Source organism: Varroa destructor, unplaced genomic scaffold (assembly GCF_002443255.2).
Source record: "Varroa destructor unplaced genomic scaffold, Vdes_3.0 BEIS01000001.1, whole genome shotgun sequence".
Classification (NCBI taxonomy): domain Eukaryota; kingdom Metazoa; phylum Arthropoda; class Arachnida; order Mesostigmata; family Varroidae; genus Varroa; species Varroa destructor.
This window is the reverse complement of record NW_019211454.1, coordinates 9872767-9890959: the sequence shown is the minus strand read 5'-3', so window position 1 is coordinate 9890959 and position 18193 is coordinate 9872767. Positions and strand designations below refer to the sequence as shown.

The following is an 18193-nucleotide window of genomic DNA, read 5'->3' as shown; positions in this document are numbered from 1 at the left end:
GATATGTATAGTATTGTTGGCTTTCGAGATAGCAATGAAACAGGATCATTTCCTTATAAAGGAATCATGTTTTTGATAGTGTAATAATTAGACACTTGCAAATGCAAATATGAGAAGAAAGGATAAATTATCATGTGAAATCGAAATATTTACAAATATTTATTTATCCATTTAGTTATATTTATCTATGTGTTATTGAAAATAATGAAGTCAAACACAAACGGGTTTACCTCCTACAAAAGAGCAATGTATATAATGGAGATGACCTGGGCGAGCCGGGCTCATTCTACATGATACCTAAACAATTCACCCCATGCTTTTGTTTTCTGGGGGAGAAGTTAGTTCAAGTTATCGTGTCTGCTAGTTTTTCAACCATCCCATCATTTTGTATACCCCCATGCAATTGCACGTCGTCTACGAAAGGTTTTCGTGCAATAAACGTAAACTGCGAAAGAATTATTGCCCATTCGTTCCCAATTAAATATACCTCGCACAACGATAATGAACGCATCGATACGATCTCTAATGTGTATGCATCATATTTCTTAATTGTAGTGACCGTATTAAATATATACAACAACTGATCCAGTGGTCATTTTATGCACTGACTTATAGTTATCCGCTATAGCTGAACAGCTGAAATCTTCCGTATGACATATTGAATTTCGTTCCTTGTCAACACCCACATACCAACTATGTAACATGCCGGTCATTGCTATTATAGACTGTATTTTCCGAGCCGACTAGGGACGGACTCGTCCATATCGGTCAGACAGCCCCATCAATGTAACGCCAATATCGCACACATCAACTCAGTTTATCCGCACAGTAAGATTCTCCATTTCACGAGAGTGTTCTCTCGATTGCTATCGCTCTCTCATTCATATATATCTCATTCATATATATATATATATATATATATTTTTTTTTTTTTTTTTAAATAGCTTTCATCGGCATGAATGTTCACTTGACGGCAAATATCGATGCTTTCTGAACTTTTAGTCTTAGTCCGGGAGAAATGGTTTCATTGACAGATGTTTACATGGATGAATTCTATTACACTCATACTTGAGACCCTCGAACTTGTTCTTTACTCAACCCCTTCCTATAAGAACAGAGAATACTTACGATATTTTGGTTACCATTAAATGTCTTAATACCAACTGAATAAAGTTCGCTCATATGCTATATATACTTGATACCCGCAAAAATGTTATCGAATGAAATTTCTCTTTCTGTGATGCAAATTACATAATTTCGAGGGTGCCTTCTCCGTATCAAAGATGTGCCGTTTGCAGGGTACACACCGGAAATACGTATCGATGTACATCGAGCATGTGACATCGCATAAAAACTGAATCACACTATTTTCCTTTGCGATATAGACCTGTTGTTTGTTATGATATATTTATAAATATCTAGTTCTGGTCGATGATCTTGTTTAAACTACTACACATCACATCTCGTATGACCACTTATCGTATATAAGCTTTATGATTATTTCTGTTATACTAAACTATACAAGGAATTACTCGTATTCAGCATGTGTGGTGTTTTGCTTATCTAATTTCCGTTTAGCACAAGGTACCCGTCGACAGCCTATTTCATTATTAAAATCACTATTTTTTATTATCTTATAATATTGATTAACTTGCCGGATGGTGCACCTCTGTGGTCGAGGACACATTGCAAGGTGGCAATTCATAACAACGATGATCGTTCTCACACCAAATATTTTTATAAGAATGAGCATATGTTTTTGTCGGCCGTATCACACCCGAACACGCGTTTCGGGATCGCTCGTCACTTTGCTGTGCCTCCATGCTCAAATCTTTACTAGCTATACATATATAGGTAATGAGTGGCTAATTTCAGGCCAATTTTGCACTTTTCTGCAGACCAAGGTTTAGCCCACGTTCCAAATTTGACAAGATTACACTGAATACTTACGCAGTACATAAAAATATTCCCAGCGTTTATATTTGTATAACATAACGATTATATCTTCGCGTTCTTTTAGCCCCGCAAAATCACCTTTAACACATCGCTTACCTTGCGCAGCCTTCTTATTTTCACTTGTGTATGTCGTTTGCGTCTTTACCATATTTTGACCATATTCATTTAGCATCGATTAACTGTTAGTAGCTGGAATAGTAGTAATAGAAACAGTGATTACTACGTAGGATAATATGCGGTCACTTAGATACATATCTCCTTTTTCTAAACAATCTCGGTTCTTTCTAAATTGGACTAAGTACGCCTCGTCCGCTCTCGCAGACATGGCGTACTTAGTCCAATTTAGTAGTGACCTTTCTAATTTTTTGTCACTTGCTGACCACTCGCGCCTCCTATGACCAGTATTCCAGTATTAGTCCTTTCTGCTGGCCGTTCATTATCCCCAACTACGCTAGTATGCATTGCGTATCTTCAGTAAAATCAATCGACAATCTCCTCGATAATAGGCCCACTAGATGATCCTTTTGCGCGTCGACCTGAGGCACTTGACGATTCGCCTATTACTTGAACATCATCGTCGTCATCCATCGTCTAAGTAGGTCCGCAAAATCGCAGAAAAACAGCTCCTTAAATTTTTTACTTCTCAAAAAAATATGCAGGACTTTGATTGATATAGTGCTATTGTTTAATCGCTCAAGTATATTCGACAAAAAACTCTACCCTATTCATAATCAGCATGCATTTTCTCAATATTTTTACAAATATAACAAAGCAAACAACTGCATTTGAGCTGATTACGTGAATTGCACGTACTAAGATTACTGTCTTAAAATATACCTCATTGATTTCGACAACAGGTGTGCGACTGGTGCCCGCATTTTGCGCAATTTCAGCGTTTTTCCGCGCAATGGCCATCGCTTTCTTTGCTTCTTGAATTGCCTAAAACCGTATCGAAATTGAGAGATCTTTCCTAAAATCGATTCATGTCTTCACAACGAATACATAGGATGGAACACATAGTATTTGCTCGATTATTTTTATCGAACAATTAAGAAACTCATTAAGTTAAGAAAATTAAGAATGCAAACGACACTGACAACGATAAATAAATTGAGAGGCTCTATGTAGTGTACCACATCCATTTCCACAGGATTTGGTTGGCAGCCTAAGGTTCGCTTTGATTCGCTAAGATGCGCACTTTCTATCCACATTGAAAAGGCTACAAAATTCCTGCCAGTAGACTAACTTTGAATCTATTTTACCTCTTCAAGTTTGGGAACGAGTGAATCGAGAATTCTGACAGCGGATTCATTTTCCTCAAACTGGTCCATGATAACCTTGGGCACTTGTTTCATCTGCCGCTGGTAGGCTTCCGCAGAAGACCTCGCTCGCTGAAGATTCACTAAATAGAAGTTCTTCTTTTGGGACAAAGCAGTTTTATAGAGCACTGCAATTGTGACCTGATCCGTCGTCGGGTTCTGCGAATTCAAAAAGTACAATTTAACTCACAAGCCGACGCACATTCAAGTTTAGTTTTTCATTAATAGACATTTGCTACACCAGAGTATAACCCCAATATGAACGTAACGAGGTTCTATGTAACAGTACATAATAGCTCTGTTTACGTACCCTCAATTTGACCTCATTTAAGATCTGTATAGGATCTAGAGAGGGATGACTGATCTTGAAGTTGAAATTTGGCGGCCGTTTGAGGATTTCCTGCCAGTTGTGTGGCACCGAAGCTGTTGAAAAAAAGAATGGTAAGTATAGACATTTATGTCCAGTATTCTGCAGCAAACCGTTGAAATACCAAAAAAATATATATATAAATAAATATTAGAAAGTTCTACGTAAATACTATGTAATCGGTCAATGGAGGGACCCCGCGATATTAATTAGTAATAAAAAATATACGAGTAGAAACAATATGTAAGCCATTAATTGATGTATAAGTCATAAAGTGACATTGCAGTACAACGATTAGAAATGAAAGATGGCGACGAAAATTCGGCAGTGCGGCCTGCTTAAGCACAAATACACAAGCTCTTTAAAACTGAATTCCGAATTGAAGATGACCTTAAACTGTAAAAGCCTGACAACTGATGAATAGTACAGTTTTCTGTTTTTTAGTCCTACTGACAGTGTCATTCTTATAAACATATTTTCACCATTTATCAGTAAACACCACAATGGAATGAACCTGCGTCCATATGATGAACCGATATATACGAGAGTGAGGAAAGATCACGAGCTAATTGACGCCAGGCTATTTAGCCGTTGTATCGATGAGCGTAGAGTTGAGACGGTTGCTGTTCCGATATTGGAAGTACCTGCTGAGTTGTGTGGTGTGATACTGGTAAACTGAGATAAGGTCGTGTGCTGCTATGTCAACGGAAATAAACAACTGAATCACCGTATTCGATTCTAGAACGAGTCTAGGATACTTCCTTTGTTGTTCACCACCTTACTAGCGTTCGATACATTCATACACTGTCCATAATTTCAAACTATATATGATAACACTTAGTCGACTATAATATACATAAATTAGTGATAACCTGCGAATATCCCAGAGAATTTCTACTAATTATATCATAAGTATGGAAAAAAAAGTAATCGAAAATGCTCCGTGCTGTCTTGGGCGGGAAAAGTGACATTAGAGCGTTACCCGCAAATTTCGCCACGCCCCTGTTTTGCGATGAAACATGTTCACTGTACCTGTATAGCTAATGATATTTATAATTAGCTTTTTTTAATATAACTAGCGACTGGCTACTAGGCCATTACCAAATGTTTCTTTTTACAACATAGATAAAACAGTTTTTTTTTAATGCATGTTAAGCATGGATATCTGTGCAACACAACTTGAGTATATCTGTTCCCGTAGCACTGAAAAAAAAGCATTTAATGATGATGGCTCTCATGGCCACTTTAAGCAGTGATACGGCGTTGGCTTCAAACGTTGGAATCTAAACGTACGACGTTGGAAGTGTTTTGGTTAATGAATCCTCCGTTACGCCCTAAAAGCTAGCTTATCCTTCTAGGTAAAAAATATCCTATTGTATTCAAACTGTGCACTGCATCTCCCGGAATTCACATCTAGGTGGCCGCAAAAAAAATCTGCCTGGTCTACTGCTTGAAAAATTTTAAAATGTATATGGATATATTTGTAGCAAACCCGCGTATGAAGATTGAATCGCCCAATACTTCTACCGTTTGTGTTAAAGCACCACTTGAATCACCTTAAAGATCCACAAACATGACAAAATAAACCAATAAACAATCGGTTCTCTTGATCAGATCTATATTGCAAAGAAATAGAGATCCGTGCGTGTGGTTTTATACACTTACGTCTGCCAGCTGGCTGTTGTTGTTGCTGTTGTTGTTGCTGTTGCTGCTGCTGTGGTTGTGGTTGCGGCTGCTGCTGTTGCTGTTGTTGCTGCTGCTGGTAGAAGCCAGGCTGCGGCTGTTGTTGATCGGAAAAATGAGCAGACGATTGCTGTTGTTGATGCAGCTGCTGTTGCATATACCTTTGTCGCATGGTATTCAGCATGTTTGCTAAAGAAAAATTTCAGCAATAAAGGAATTAGGCTTACAAACAGAAAACGTAAAAACCATAGGAACTCTAACTATTTAGAGAACAGCATTGGGTTCAGTAAAAAAAATGTAACGTAGGTACAATAGAAGACAAGTAACGTAAGACATTTTGTTTTTAAGTTATGCAGCCTTCTCACCGCCATGCTGTGTATTTGATCAACAGCTCCCGTCTACGCCGTCCAGTTTAAATGATACCCGACACGGCCGACATTAAATTATCAGTTCCCACGATGGTGCAGTGTAACTTGTTTGCCCAATAATCGGAGAGGCACTGAAGTGGTCTAGATTCAAATCAGGGCGTACTTGAATAAAATCCGAATAGGAATTAGAAAGACGATTAATTTAGTACTCTCTTCGTCTGCTTGGTGCCTCCAGATTGCTCGTAGTGGGCCCTCTCCTTAGACAGGTTCTTGAAACAATGCTAAACAGCTGTACTGAGACCTGTCGTAGAAGGGACAGCCGAGTCAGCTACGGAAAAGAAAGTAAGTATAGGCAATAATACACCTTGTAAACCTACCCCTAGAGCTCATGGGAATGGTTTTGCTACCTGCGCCTAAAACGTCATAGCAGAAATTATCAAGCAGGAATTCAAAATTTTTTTTGTTTCATCAAGAAAAAAAGACTGTCCCACGTCCTCAATCCCTAAACCCTTAAATGTACTTGACAGGCTTAGGCATACATTAATAATCAGTCCAACTTTATTACTAAAGTAACGAAAAGAAGCTGCTTCTATGCTTATTTATAAACGCGTTGAAAATTGAAATCTGAGTTTCGCATTTTCGAATGACTCGCATGGCTCGACCAGAAACATTACATGCTAGCACTAATGCTAGTGAATTACAGAAGAATTATTCAACTTATCATTATGCTCAGAGAAGGTTAAAACATAATATTGCGCGAGACGCATCAGTTTTCGATGTTAGATGTTTTTTTTTTAACTGTTAGACGATTTTAACATTAACCTTCGTTTTATTTTAAATAGGAACCCATCTCATTTGATACTCTGTTGAGCCACAACTTCTTGGAAGCGTGTGTGAACTTTATACACAATAGTTCTTTCCTTACGAAACCGAAAAAAAACTTTATATGTTACGTTCTCAACGACTGTACTAAATTCTTATGAGCTATATTTAACAGCCGTAACAAAAGCTAAGAATTCCAGATATCTTTTCAAAGTCTGAAAAATTCTGGAAGTGTTCTGCATTTCTATCTTTTTTTTCATCAGGAACTTAACCGAAAACACCGTGTCTTAGCACGTGAATAATGGCCAGAGAGTGACATTAATAGATGGTATTTTCTACCTTCAAACAGACTTCTACGATAAATGCATTTCTAAATAATTATAGTAAAGATTAAACCAAAAACTAAGAAAAATCAACCATGAAGAAAAGGAATGGGAACACTGCTCAATCGAATGAAATGGGTTTCCGACTCGTTTTTTCTTAAGCTAATCAAAGTTAGCCTTCAAAGTGATACCGGTTGAAGGAGAAGCTCAATTAACATCAATAGCAGACCACCAGCGCCGAAATTCCAAATGTAATACAAACATACATCTCCTCTGCTTTTTGTGGGTCCTTTTAGTTTCTATAATGAATCGAAAAACCGAATCCATAAGCACTAGTTCTGCCATACCATGCGTACAGCTGATTTAAGACGACCGCGAGAGAAAACAGCTTACCGTGCTGTTGACGGATGTAATTCATATAGGCGGTATGATACGCAGAGCCTGGCGTTATTCCTGGTGGTAGAGTTGACATTCCAGGCATTCCGGCCATTCCAGGGATTCCGGCCATTCCAGGGATTCCAGGCATTCCGGCCATTCCAGGCATTCCGGCCATTCCAGGCATTCCGGCCATTCCAGGCGTTCCGGCCATTCCAGACATTCCAGCAGTTCCCGGCAGGCCGATATTGTACGGCATGTAGGGTGCCTTGCCGTCGCGTTCATCCTCGTATTCTTTCCAGGCGGCTTTTCGCTCTTCTTCAGTTAGCTCATCCTCGAGCTCTTTCTGAAGTAGCGAGTCATGCTCATGATAACCCTGGATGATGGTCTTCAGCGCGATCAGTAGTTCGGCGAGCAGTCGGTCCTTGGGAACGGCGGGTGTCTTGCGAGCGTCTTTCTCCGGGTTAAATTCGTACAACGCCTTTAGATCGGCCTCGTTGAAATGCCGCTCGAGATTCTGTTCGTCGACCACGCGACAAGCAAGTGAAATTTTGCTAACCTGTCGGTCATAGATCTTCTCCTCCATTGTGGCGTGCGCCAGAAGGCGGTAGACGTAGACCGGCTTCATCTGGCCATATCGATAAGCTCGGAAAATCGCCTGAGTATCATCGGAGGGATTCCACGACGCATCCAGCATAATGATTCGATTAGCTCCAACCATATTCGTTCCAATTCCTCCTGCTCTTGTGCTCACCAGGAAAAGCCGCGCTCGCATGTTCTCCGGATCGTTAAATGCGTCGATGTATTTCCTACGAGTCTCGACAGCGGTACTACCATCCAACCGGAAGTAGTCCGTACCATGGACCCAGCTATTGATATAGTCGCCTTCAGTGGCTGCTCGTGAAGCTTGCTCATACTCGACCTGCAAGAGTTTCTCGAACAGATCGAGCGTTAGCAGACTTGTGCTAAAGAGGATCACCTTATCACCGATCAGCTCACATTGGCGAAGGATCTCCAACGCCAGCGTCAATTTAGAAGACAATTCGAGTTTCATAAATTCTTCTTCTTCTTGTGGCACCAGACTATTCCACCAGGCCTTTTTGTGCTTTTGCTATAAAACAATACGAAGACAGAATAAACAGTCGTTTAGAACCCAAAGCTATGTGGTACTTACTATGCCTGGTGCGCTAACTGAATGTAATCAATTTGCCTTTATTACCTACAGCAGAAAATTATTTACTAGTAATGATTTGCTACGACCTTCCAAAAGGAGCCACAATGCAACATGCTGTTTTAGAAAGCCGTGCGAACAGCACGAGGTTCTATTTAGTTATATAGACATCTGAGCCTTCGCCTAATTTCAACATATTATTTTGTAACGAATGACTGATAATAATTCTTCTCGGTGTATTTACCGGCTGTAACCTTTATTTTGCCACTAAATCTAGACATACTGGACCAATTCTAGGCATCCAAATTTTACTGTATCTAATACCCTATTTTAACTTACAACTTTTGTTAGTTCCTCCTCAGGTTCACTTTCTACCAGACCCTCCTGGCGATTTCTACGCGTGTGATATTTCTTGACAACCTCATCAGCATCGCTGCTGCTTTTATTCTCGTCCTCACTAGTGCCACTGCCACTCTGGCTTCTCGGCGTGTCCTCATCGGAGCCATCCACGATGAACTCATCTAAATCATCTCTAAAAGCTGCGCGTTGACGTTTGTCCTCTTGACGGTCGGCGCTCTCCAACAACAAATACGGATGCGACCAGACCATTTTTAATGCTTGGTAATCTTTAAGGAGGGACCGATTTCTTAGATCTTCGCGAGTCGTGTCTTCGGTAATACCAATTGATTTCAGATACTCACGGTACAGTTTCATCTGCAGCTCGGTAAGATCAACCGACAAGATATACTCGAATTTGGCTGGAAGGTACGGCGTCAGATGGCTATAATCGCAGCGATGCACACAACCGGCTAGCAGCTTGTTGAGAATGTGCACACGTTTCTTCATGAGCTTAACATGCCAGGGAGAAGCATTTGCCGATTGACCGTGCGTAATAGGGTTCATGAAGCGGTTGTTAAACTCCTTCTGTGTTCCCAGTAGGTTAGGCTTGACAAAACTCACCATGCAATGGTATTCAGACATGTTGTTTTGCAGCGGCGTACCAGTAAGAATAATTCTTCGTCTCGTTTTGATCAGGTTCATAGCTTTCGAAATTTGCGCTTTGTCACTTTTCAACATATGACCTTCGTCGCAAATGACTAGGTCCGCTCCGGGATCGTGCAGGAGCTTGGGAATTTTATCTTTGATCTTCCGTGATTTTGTTTTCATCTGGGTCATTACACGGAACATTGAATATCCCATGATCAGTATCCCTCCTTGATTCGACCAATCTTCTAACATATCGACACGGTCGTAGATCGTCTTCACCCGGCTAAACTCGAATACATTTAACCGCTCTTCAAGTTTTTCGTTCTCATCAATCCACAATTCGAATTCGCGAGCCCAATTGAGTACAACGTTACATGGACATACAACTATGATTTTCTGAATGTGTTTGTTCAGTCTGCTGTTCATCAATAGCGTATGAATGAAACATATAGTCTGAAACGTCTTGCCGAGACCCATGCAATGCGCAAGAACAGCCCCGCCTCCAGCTGTGCTGTCACCCTTGTTTTTCTCCAGCTGTTCAATCGATTCGATCACTGTGTTGTAAAGAAATTTTACGCCCTCAACCTGGTGAGGCTTCATGTGAACAACTAAGGCGGGATTAACTTGAACAAGTGACTCTTTGGTTTTTTGGTCATATTCAAGAACGCAGCTAGTCACCTTGTCATCCTTTCGATCTTTTTTCAATGCTGCCTCAATTTCATTATATGCCTTTTGACGCTCAAGTACGCGGCGACGTCGCTCAGCTTCCTCCTTGGCGGCTGTACGCGTGTCTTTTTGAATCTTGTCATCAGACATGATTTTTCGAATTGACTTACGCTTAGACTGAAATAATAATTAAAAAAAAAAACAGGAAAAGACTAAGAAAGGATACGACAGAAACAAAAATAATACAGTCCACTCTCTTCTAATAATGATAATTTCTCGCAATAGTAACATTCGCATACGTACATCGACATTCTTAGATACAAAAAAGTCATTTGCCCTTGTGTCTCTGTTCAAAGCTTTGCATTGTACTCGTTCAGATTAGAAGGTTCTGTTTTTAAGAACCAGCTATTTAGTTGCGATCATCTATAGATAAAGAGTATATTAAGAATGCATATATAACTAGCTTACTATCAAAATCACCTCACAATTATCAATGGTAAACGCAATAACGTTTTGAAAGAGATGATATGGGTATTCACCAGATTGCCGTCCTCATCTTTTTTATTTTCTTCGTCCGAATCCTCAATTGTAGTTTTCTTCTTTTTCCGTTTTTTTTTCGGTTTTTCCTCCTCCTCGAGTTCCGAACCGGAGTCACTTTCGATTGGCGAAAGAGCTACCTCCTCCGTTTCCTTCTTTCCACCGCCTTCGTCATCGCTATCCATAATGCGAGCCTTCTTAATGCGGGCCCTGGTTCGAGTCCTTCTTGGCTTCGCCACACTACAAGAAATGGACGGCTTTGAAAAAATTGATCAAAATTTGTGGCCAAACGCCATTACGGATAATTTTTTTATATGTGCTGGAAATTTTCAGCATTAAAACCCCCGTAATAGGCGACGCTATATGTGACGTTGTAAGACCTGACGTAGTGATATTTCTGATGTAAAGACATCACTGTGCGGTAAGTCTAAATTAAAAACTCTAACAGCTTAGAAAAAGGATCATCCAATCTCGATCTAGAATAGGACCTTGGGCGTCATGTTTATCCGGCTTTCTATCTAGCGCCGCTACCGTAGCAGTCAAGCCACGGTTCATTTTGCCCGCTCCAATACAATCATAAACACACTGTGGATCATCTTCCCCATCTACCTATAAACAGCGAATGCATCCTAGTCAACTGTACCATGCAGCTTTTAGCCGAAGTGAATTCCATGAGCAAAAGACATCAAAAGCTCTGAATAAACAATTATGCTAAGACACTAGCCGCGCAGGCTTGTCAACAGTGAGCCAAAACATCACTCATGATTAAATAGGATATAGGGATAGAAAGAGAATAACTGTGGCTGTCACAATTGAAAAACTCCAAAAGTATTATGTGAAAACAGCGTTTAAGGTATTTAGCTTAAAGACTGCGCCGACCATTATATACGGAATCAAGATCATTAAAAGAGCTAGGAGCTTGGGGTCTACTGAAACTGGACGTGTCGGGTGTTCCGGTAATAACACGAAACTGTAAATTGTCCTAATTAACTGACATTTTGAGGTTTATACGAGATATCCCAAGGGTGCCTAACATGCCATAAATTCAATCACATGAAAGACTTGTAAATATTTTTTTGAACCACAGCTTTGATCGATGGTGGATGAAGACTTGCAAACATAAACCACATCAAAATAACAGAATCCATGCAGGCTCACGGGTTTCATCATCTCATTTGCAAAACCTAATGATTCCATGAGTCAGTATCTCGATTTATATATTTTATAAAGCTATGACTAGTAAATATGATCCCGACCAATGCAGCAAGATCGGATTAGTGAACAAGCTTGCAAAATCGAAAACCTATCATTATATGAAGCATTAAACGTTTATATAATTGCATACATTTATACATTGAGATAAATGTTATAATACTTGTTTTATATATCATATAGTTCTACTGTATAGTGGTATTTACATGAGCCGTGTGAAATAACACGTGACTTTTTCATTAGTTTAGTAACAAAAAATAATAAAGACCACTTCGTTTTGAGAAAACCTACCCAGGATCAGAATCGCTGTCATTGACAGCTTTACGTTTCTTTTTCGAACTTTTTTCCACGGTGTCATCTTCCTCCTCTTTGGGAATACTGGGTAAGGAATGCCCGACAACTTTTTTCTTGACAATCTTGTCTTCATTATCATTATCAGAATTGTCCTTGAGCAGCGACTTCTTTTTGCCAGCTTCACTCCTTCTTGTAGCTTTTACCTCAGCAATCACCTCCACGTCACTATCTGAGGCGTCTCCGGCGGGGCTCTCAGACTTCGCAAGTACTTCCGCATCGAAATCCGAATCATTGCCTCTACAAATAAAAGTCAGTCAAATATCGTTGGGAGTCACTAAGAAGTACTAAGTTTTAGGTTTTTAACAATCAAAATGTACATTCGAAACTTAATCCTTCGACAATGATGACAGTATATCTCCCAGACAAATATGAAAAACCGCCGATTTACGAAAAGAGACACTGATTATAATGTATTTATGGTAATAGCAATATTTTTCTAATTCGTAACTTTAAATGCAACAATCAGTACCTGCAAAAAAAAGAGAGATATGGGGAAACCTTCTGTCAAGGCGGAGTAACTAAATACACACCTAACTTCATCGTTATCATTGTCACTGATTTCGACCGTCTGTCGCTGACTTCCTTCGTCCGAATCGGAGAAAATAGAGCCAAAGTTCAGTTTACTTTTATTGATCGTCGCTTGCCTAGTCGGCTTTTTACTGAGAGTTCTCTTGGACTTAGAACGATCTAGGTCGGCCTTAAGTACACTCCTCCGAACAGGATCTTCGAGTAGACGAAGTAACTCGTTGTCCTCATTGTCCTCAGAGTTCGGCTCGTTTCGTCTACTTTTCGGACCAGGGTACCTCGTTAACGGCAGTTTAGCTTCCTGTTTAGCGAGTAGAGTTTCTACTCGAGATACTCGAATAATCAGTTCTTTTTTCCTAAATTCGTCCAAGGAAGGTACACCCTATACGGATCAGAAAGTATCCAAATTCGTAAATTTTTAGATACGTTACAAAAAAAAAAGCAAGGGAATTACCAAACTAAGTACGCATCGCTTTATATTAGCGTGGTCTGGGTGACTGATACGCATCTCTAAGTGTGTCGCCACGGTAACCATAACTGACAAGGACGCTACCTGGCTCAAATTTCGGTACTAGCAAAGACAATTATCAGAAAATAAAGAATTAAAACAAAGAAAGAACCATTGAAGTTAATGAGTGCTTTTTGCCGTGTTGTTCCATAATCTTGTTGAAGAGAGAATTGTCGGTAAATCTAGCAAGATTCACCCCGGTTAGATTTCTAGTGAAAGTAAATCCTTGCTGCTACACCTAAGAGAAAGGTGATCCTACGCACTTGTTTACATGAAGAAAATAACTGAAGGTACAAAAAAAGTGTACCCCTTTAATAAAAACGTACATACTGTGTTATTCCTTCAATAATTGATGCAAGCTCAAAATATTTGTTCAACAGCATTAAATTATTCCTATGAAGTTCATCATATTTTCTTTCTAAATAATATCTTTAAATTTATACATTTATAAAGAATCTTTCGGTGCGTTTGCGCTCATCCTACCTCGTTAGGGTCGTAATTATCACCACCACCATCATCCCCGCCGTCGCCACGACTGTCATCATCATCAGCTTCGCGTCCACGTCTCCCGCTTCCGCTCTCCTTTTCCGGTGAGGGTTTTTTATCATTTTTTCTACCGTTATCCCCACCTTCGTTTTGACTGTTCTCTTCATCACTGCTTTCACCGTCCGAATCACCTCCAGATTCATTGTTGTTACTGCCACCGCCGCCATCACTGCATGATTTGTTATTTTCCTCGTCTTTCTTGACGGGGTCATTGTCGATATCGCTTTCCACAATAAAACTAGAAGGAATATCAGCTAAGTTGCAGCCACCATCGTTGGGAACATCATCAAAGGCATGCTTGTTATCTTCTATTGTTGCAGTAATTGCGGCTTCTCTTGCTGCCGTTGAAGGCGACGACGGAGACAAATTCTCCTGGCATTGGTCCGGCACTGGCTGGACATCGGTACTCTTTTCGCATGCTTGAAAGGGAACACTTTGCTCGCCTGACTCATCCTGTTTGTTGAAAGAAACATCATGGACTGTTGACACCGAGGTACACGGCACAGGTTTGCATTTAGAGACTTCAGAACAAAACTTCTCGAATTTGTCATTGTTTTCACTGTCGTCATCGTCGGAATCCGCAAAAGGTGATCGGGCCAGCTTTGTATCATTAGCGTCGTAGAATAACGGCGATGAGCTTCGAGGTCGATGGTCACTGGCGGTCTCTTTAGGTTCCTCTTTTAGGCGGGCAGACGTGCTCGGAGATACTCCCTGATGTGGAGAACTTCTTTCACTGATCTTACCTCTGTTCTCTTTTCCCTTTGCTGAAGAGCGGCTGCTATTCCTTCGTCCTATATCCAACTTTGCGATCTTAACATCCTTTCCGTTAGCTTCGATAATCTCATTAGTAACGGTATCGTCGATGTCTAATACGTGACCTGAACTACCACGTGATTCACTTTCTGCTGATAACTGGTTGCTCTGCTGCGCCGGCGTTTTCATTTTATCACCGACAACAACTTGGACGAACGGAGCAAAACTTTCCGATTCTACGAACTTCTCCACCAGACTAAGGCATTGTCTGAACTGTGATAACATTTCTAATAGAGACATGCGTGTTTGATTTATGCTCGGCCCTGTAATTATTTAAAGAAGATACTACATCTACATTAGAAATGAAGATGCTACACTTTAATAACTTGCACATTGTAGAGAATTGTTGATCACAAAAAAACCTGCCACCCTTTATCATCTAAGAATTGTGCAGGGCAGCCTAAAATCAATTCGTGCTCCGATTCACCTTCCCGTAGAAAAAGAAAAAAATTTGTAGCTTTTATTTTCAGATAATACAACAGTATAATGCAGTTCATACAGCGCACCTTTTGGATAACGTAAAGCATTCGCAAGTAGGTTGTATGAGTCCGACAGTTCCTGCCTATAAATTTGTAGGGCATCTGGGGGCTTAGTTGCGCACAGTCTCGATTTTGCATTCGTCTGCAGCAAATGAAACACCGAATTCGTCCAGCTTTGAATTACCTGAAATGTACGCTCCGGTTAATAGATATGACAGAAGGATACACTCCTTTTGATACTTGAGCTATTCATAAAAGTACAAGGTTGTCTAAAAATGTTTGAATTGCAATATTAGTGACACTGCCCAAGCGATTCTGCTAAATGAAGTAGATATAGCCTTGGCTGGACTGGAACAAGCAGGACCAGGGTCAGTCATACATGTAAAACGAATGGGACATGTCTTAGTTCTTACCATAAGCAACTGCTGTTTGTAATCTGCGGACGATTGGGTAGCGCAGATCATCTTCTCATGTCTGATTCATCAAATTTTAGTCAGATATAGACTACGTATTGCAAACTATGTATGATGATTTCTAGAGAGTTTGATGGAATATCAAACTGACGAAAAAAACGCATAGCTGTTGTATTCCTATAAGCGATAGTTACTCATGTAAAATACTAGTTCCTTTATGCTAATCGTAATGCACTCAAAATTTCTAGTACTAACCTTTAGCGGCTCTGGATTGCACATGTAGCATCGCCAGAAGTCATCGTCCTCAACGCGCTCAATTTCTAATTTTCCAAGATTGGTCTTTATGCATCTTCGACAAAAACCCATCAGGCAGCTCGATGAGGCACAAATATACAAATGACCGCCTTCACCGCACCATCGGCAATATTCATCCTGACCATCTTTGTCGCGTTCCCATTCGCCTTCTTTGTAAAACGAGTAACATTTCTACAATGATTTTAGGACATACAAGCAATGCGGTAAACCAGTCAAAAACGGATTACGTATATATACACATAAATATATGTATACGTATAATTCTAAAACATCTGCATCAGTTTTAATACAAACCTATACTATAGAATTGATAGTTTTTTGGTGCGGCCGTCAGAAAATCACTGATGCGTAGTAGTGCCGCGGTCGTAATCACTATATAGTGAAATCAATTGCAGCCAAAGGGCTGTTATTTCTGCTGATGTTCCAACAAGTTCTTGAAATTCAGCCTCAGGCGAACTCATAAAAATATAAAACAATTTCGGATATTAATATTCAATAAGATAATTAGGAAGGTCAGAAGTAAAATACACAGTGTTCTCTTTTAGTCATGGCCAACATAAAAACGTGACACGATGTCCAGAGGCAAATGTGTCCTTATTTGCATAGAATTTGACTTACAACTGTTTCCTAACTTTGCCGTAAAGTGAACCTGTGCCATGTAACTCTGCTCTCAGTTACACAATAGCAAGAATCACTATTCAGTAGATAATAAGCGACCCTTCCCCGTCGATCAACAATAATACCAGAACTTTAATTTATGGTGTATAGCGACGGACAAACACCTATCAATGAGGAAGATAAGTTCTAACCTGTAGAAAATTTTCACGAAGTTTCTGATCTCTTTAAAGTGCGATACATACATGATACTCAATCACACGAACAAAAAGGATCCGAGAGGCTTCAGTTTGTTCCGAAAGGTTTAACTCCATGCGGTGAACAATCCGACTCGGAGTGACGTAGCTAATTCACAATGTTACGATACTGGCACCTATTCTTACAGGAAATTGCCGTTTTCTGTAGGTATGTTTTATATTGGGAAAAGTCGACAACTTTTATAACGCAAGCCGGCAGAGGCTTCAACCACAAAGCATTTGCAGGCCCTTCCCACCATCCGAGAGCAAACACCAAGGTAGCAGAAGATTGTCTGCCTATAGCGTAATCTCCCCGATTCCTGGTGTTTGCTGCAATGGCTGCGCTATGCTGATGTCCCAGCCCGACAGAAGCGGCTGCGACCCACGACCATATCACGGATAGCGATCTCCCCACCGACCCTCCAGACCCCAGCTCCTCACTTTGGACGCTGCGACTCCCAGCAGACTACCTCCAGATCCGACTTTGTCCAAATCAGACCCCTGTGGTTTGCAGCTGACCTCCCTCTCTCTCCCTCTTGCTTCCAAGCGGGGTTCCCTGCTTATTCTAACTTTGATTAGGGTGCATTACACAATCCGTAAAATCAATTCGAGAAAGTATCATCAGTGCTCTTCAGTAAGCGGTCACAGTGGCTAGTTACAAACAATATGGTTGATACAGATCTGTCTGTAGAATTAGACTGATTTCCGTGAAGATATTGAACGGTTCTGCATATGTTGAAAGCCGATCTAGAAATTCGGCCAACAATTGATATTCAACGGAGCAAATGCCACGATTATTTGAGATGCGGCACGGAATTGGGTTTTTCGTATCGTAATTTCGTAAATCTAACCTGCGAGTAATTAGAACTAGATTAAGTGCTAGGTTATAAGCTGATGCAAGATCGTATTGGATATAATTTAATTTTGCCGTAATAATGTCCGAGCAATATTGGAAAACAGAGCTATAGAAATTGTTCTAATATGCATCGATATAACTAGATTGCTATTAATAAAATCTTGAATAAATTAATATAAGATAGCCGCAAACCTTGCAGATGAGAACGTTAAGGGTGGGGTGTCTGTACAGCGCATTCCGATTGTTGTGGTTCACAGAATTCTGGCATGACGTACACCTCACCACGCGTATGTAATTCTTTTCTTCAGTAGCCATAAGATTGATAAAAGCATCACCGAGAACAATCACAAAAACACGAACTCCATATTAGTTTCACAGCTGTTCCACTATGTCAATTCTGAGACAACGGCTTGTCAATTAGTCAGTCGCAATTTGTGCTACAAACGTGTATATAACGTACTTTATTTAAACCTACAAACTGGACGCTTCATAACATAACACTGACAGGCAAGTACGTTGACGGAAGTGGCAGGTAATGTGGGAAACATGTTTACAGAATCACAACTTTTGTGTCTCGATGCAGTTCAGGTATCTACACAGCATCCACCCTCGCTCTAACAACTGACACCCACAGCAGGCATCACTGATGCCCATTTAAATTGGAGCACTTTTGGTAACGTTGGCGCGGGCGCCAAACGATTTCATACTCTCCTTCGACATCTGCAACAACGACACCAAGCATCAACA

The 18193-nt window shown here is 40.3% G+C and overlaps 1 protein-coding gene across 6 annotated transcripts in view; it reads right to left on the bottom strand.

Annotated features, from left to right (window-relative positions):
- Nucleotides 1–135: 135 nt before the first annotated feature.
- LOC111255555 (uncharacterized) overlaps nt 136–18193 on the bottom strand; it is an 18429-nt gene continuing 371 nt past the window's right edge. Inside the window, exons 2-15 of one of the 6 annotated variants that reach the window (XM_086977211.1) lie at nt 17639–17748; nt 15680–15910; nt 15039–15195; nt 13657–14795; nt 12671–13047; nt 12078–12377; nt 10577–10814; nt 8724–10214; nt 7232–8324; nt 5308–5514; nt 3586–3698; nt 3219–3434; nt 2794–2895; nt 136–2547 (exon numbers count right to left, since the gene is read on the bottom strand). In XM_086977211.1, the coding sequence (XP_086833337.1) occupies nt 2437–2547; nt 2794–2895; nt 3219–3434; nt 3586–3698; nt 5308–5514; nt 7232–8324; nt 8724–10214; nt 10577–10814; nt 12078–12377; nt 12671–13047; nt 13657–14795; nt 15039–15195; nt 15680–15910; nt 17639–17748 (5885 nt within the window). In that variant the 3' untranslated portion in view covers nt 136–2436. Of the gene's footprint in view, nt 2596–2793; nt 2896–3218; nt 3435–3585; nt 3699–5307; nt 5515–5690; nt 6022–7231; nt 8325–8723; nt 10215–10576; nt 10815–12077; nt 12378–12670; nt 13048–13656; nt 14796–15038; nt 15196–15679; nt 15911–16033; nt 17585–17638; nt 17749–18193 lie in introns of those variants that run through there. The other 5 variants (XM_086977213.1, XM_086977212.1, XR_002675547.2 and 2 more) reach the window with 5 other exon arrangements.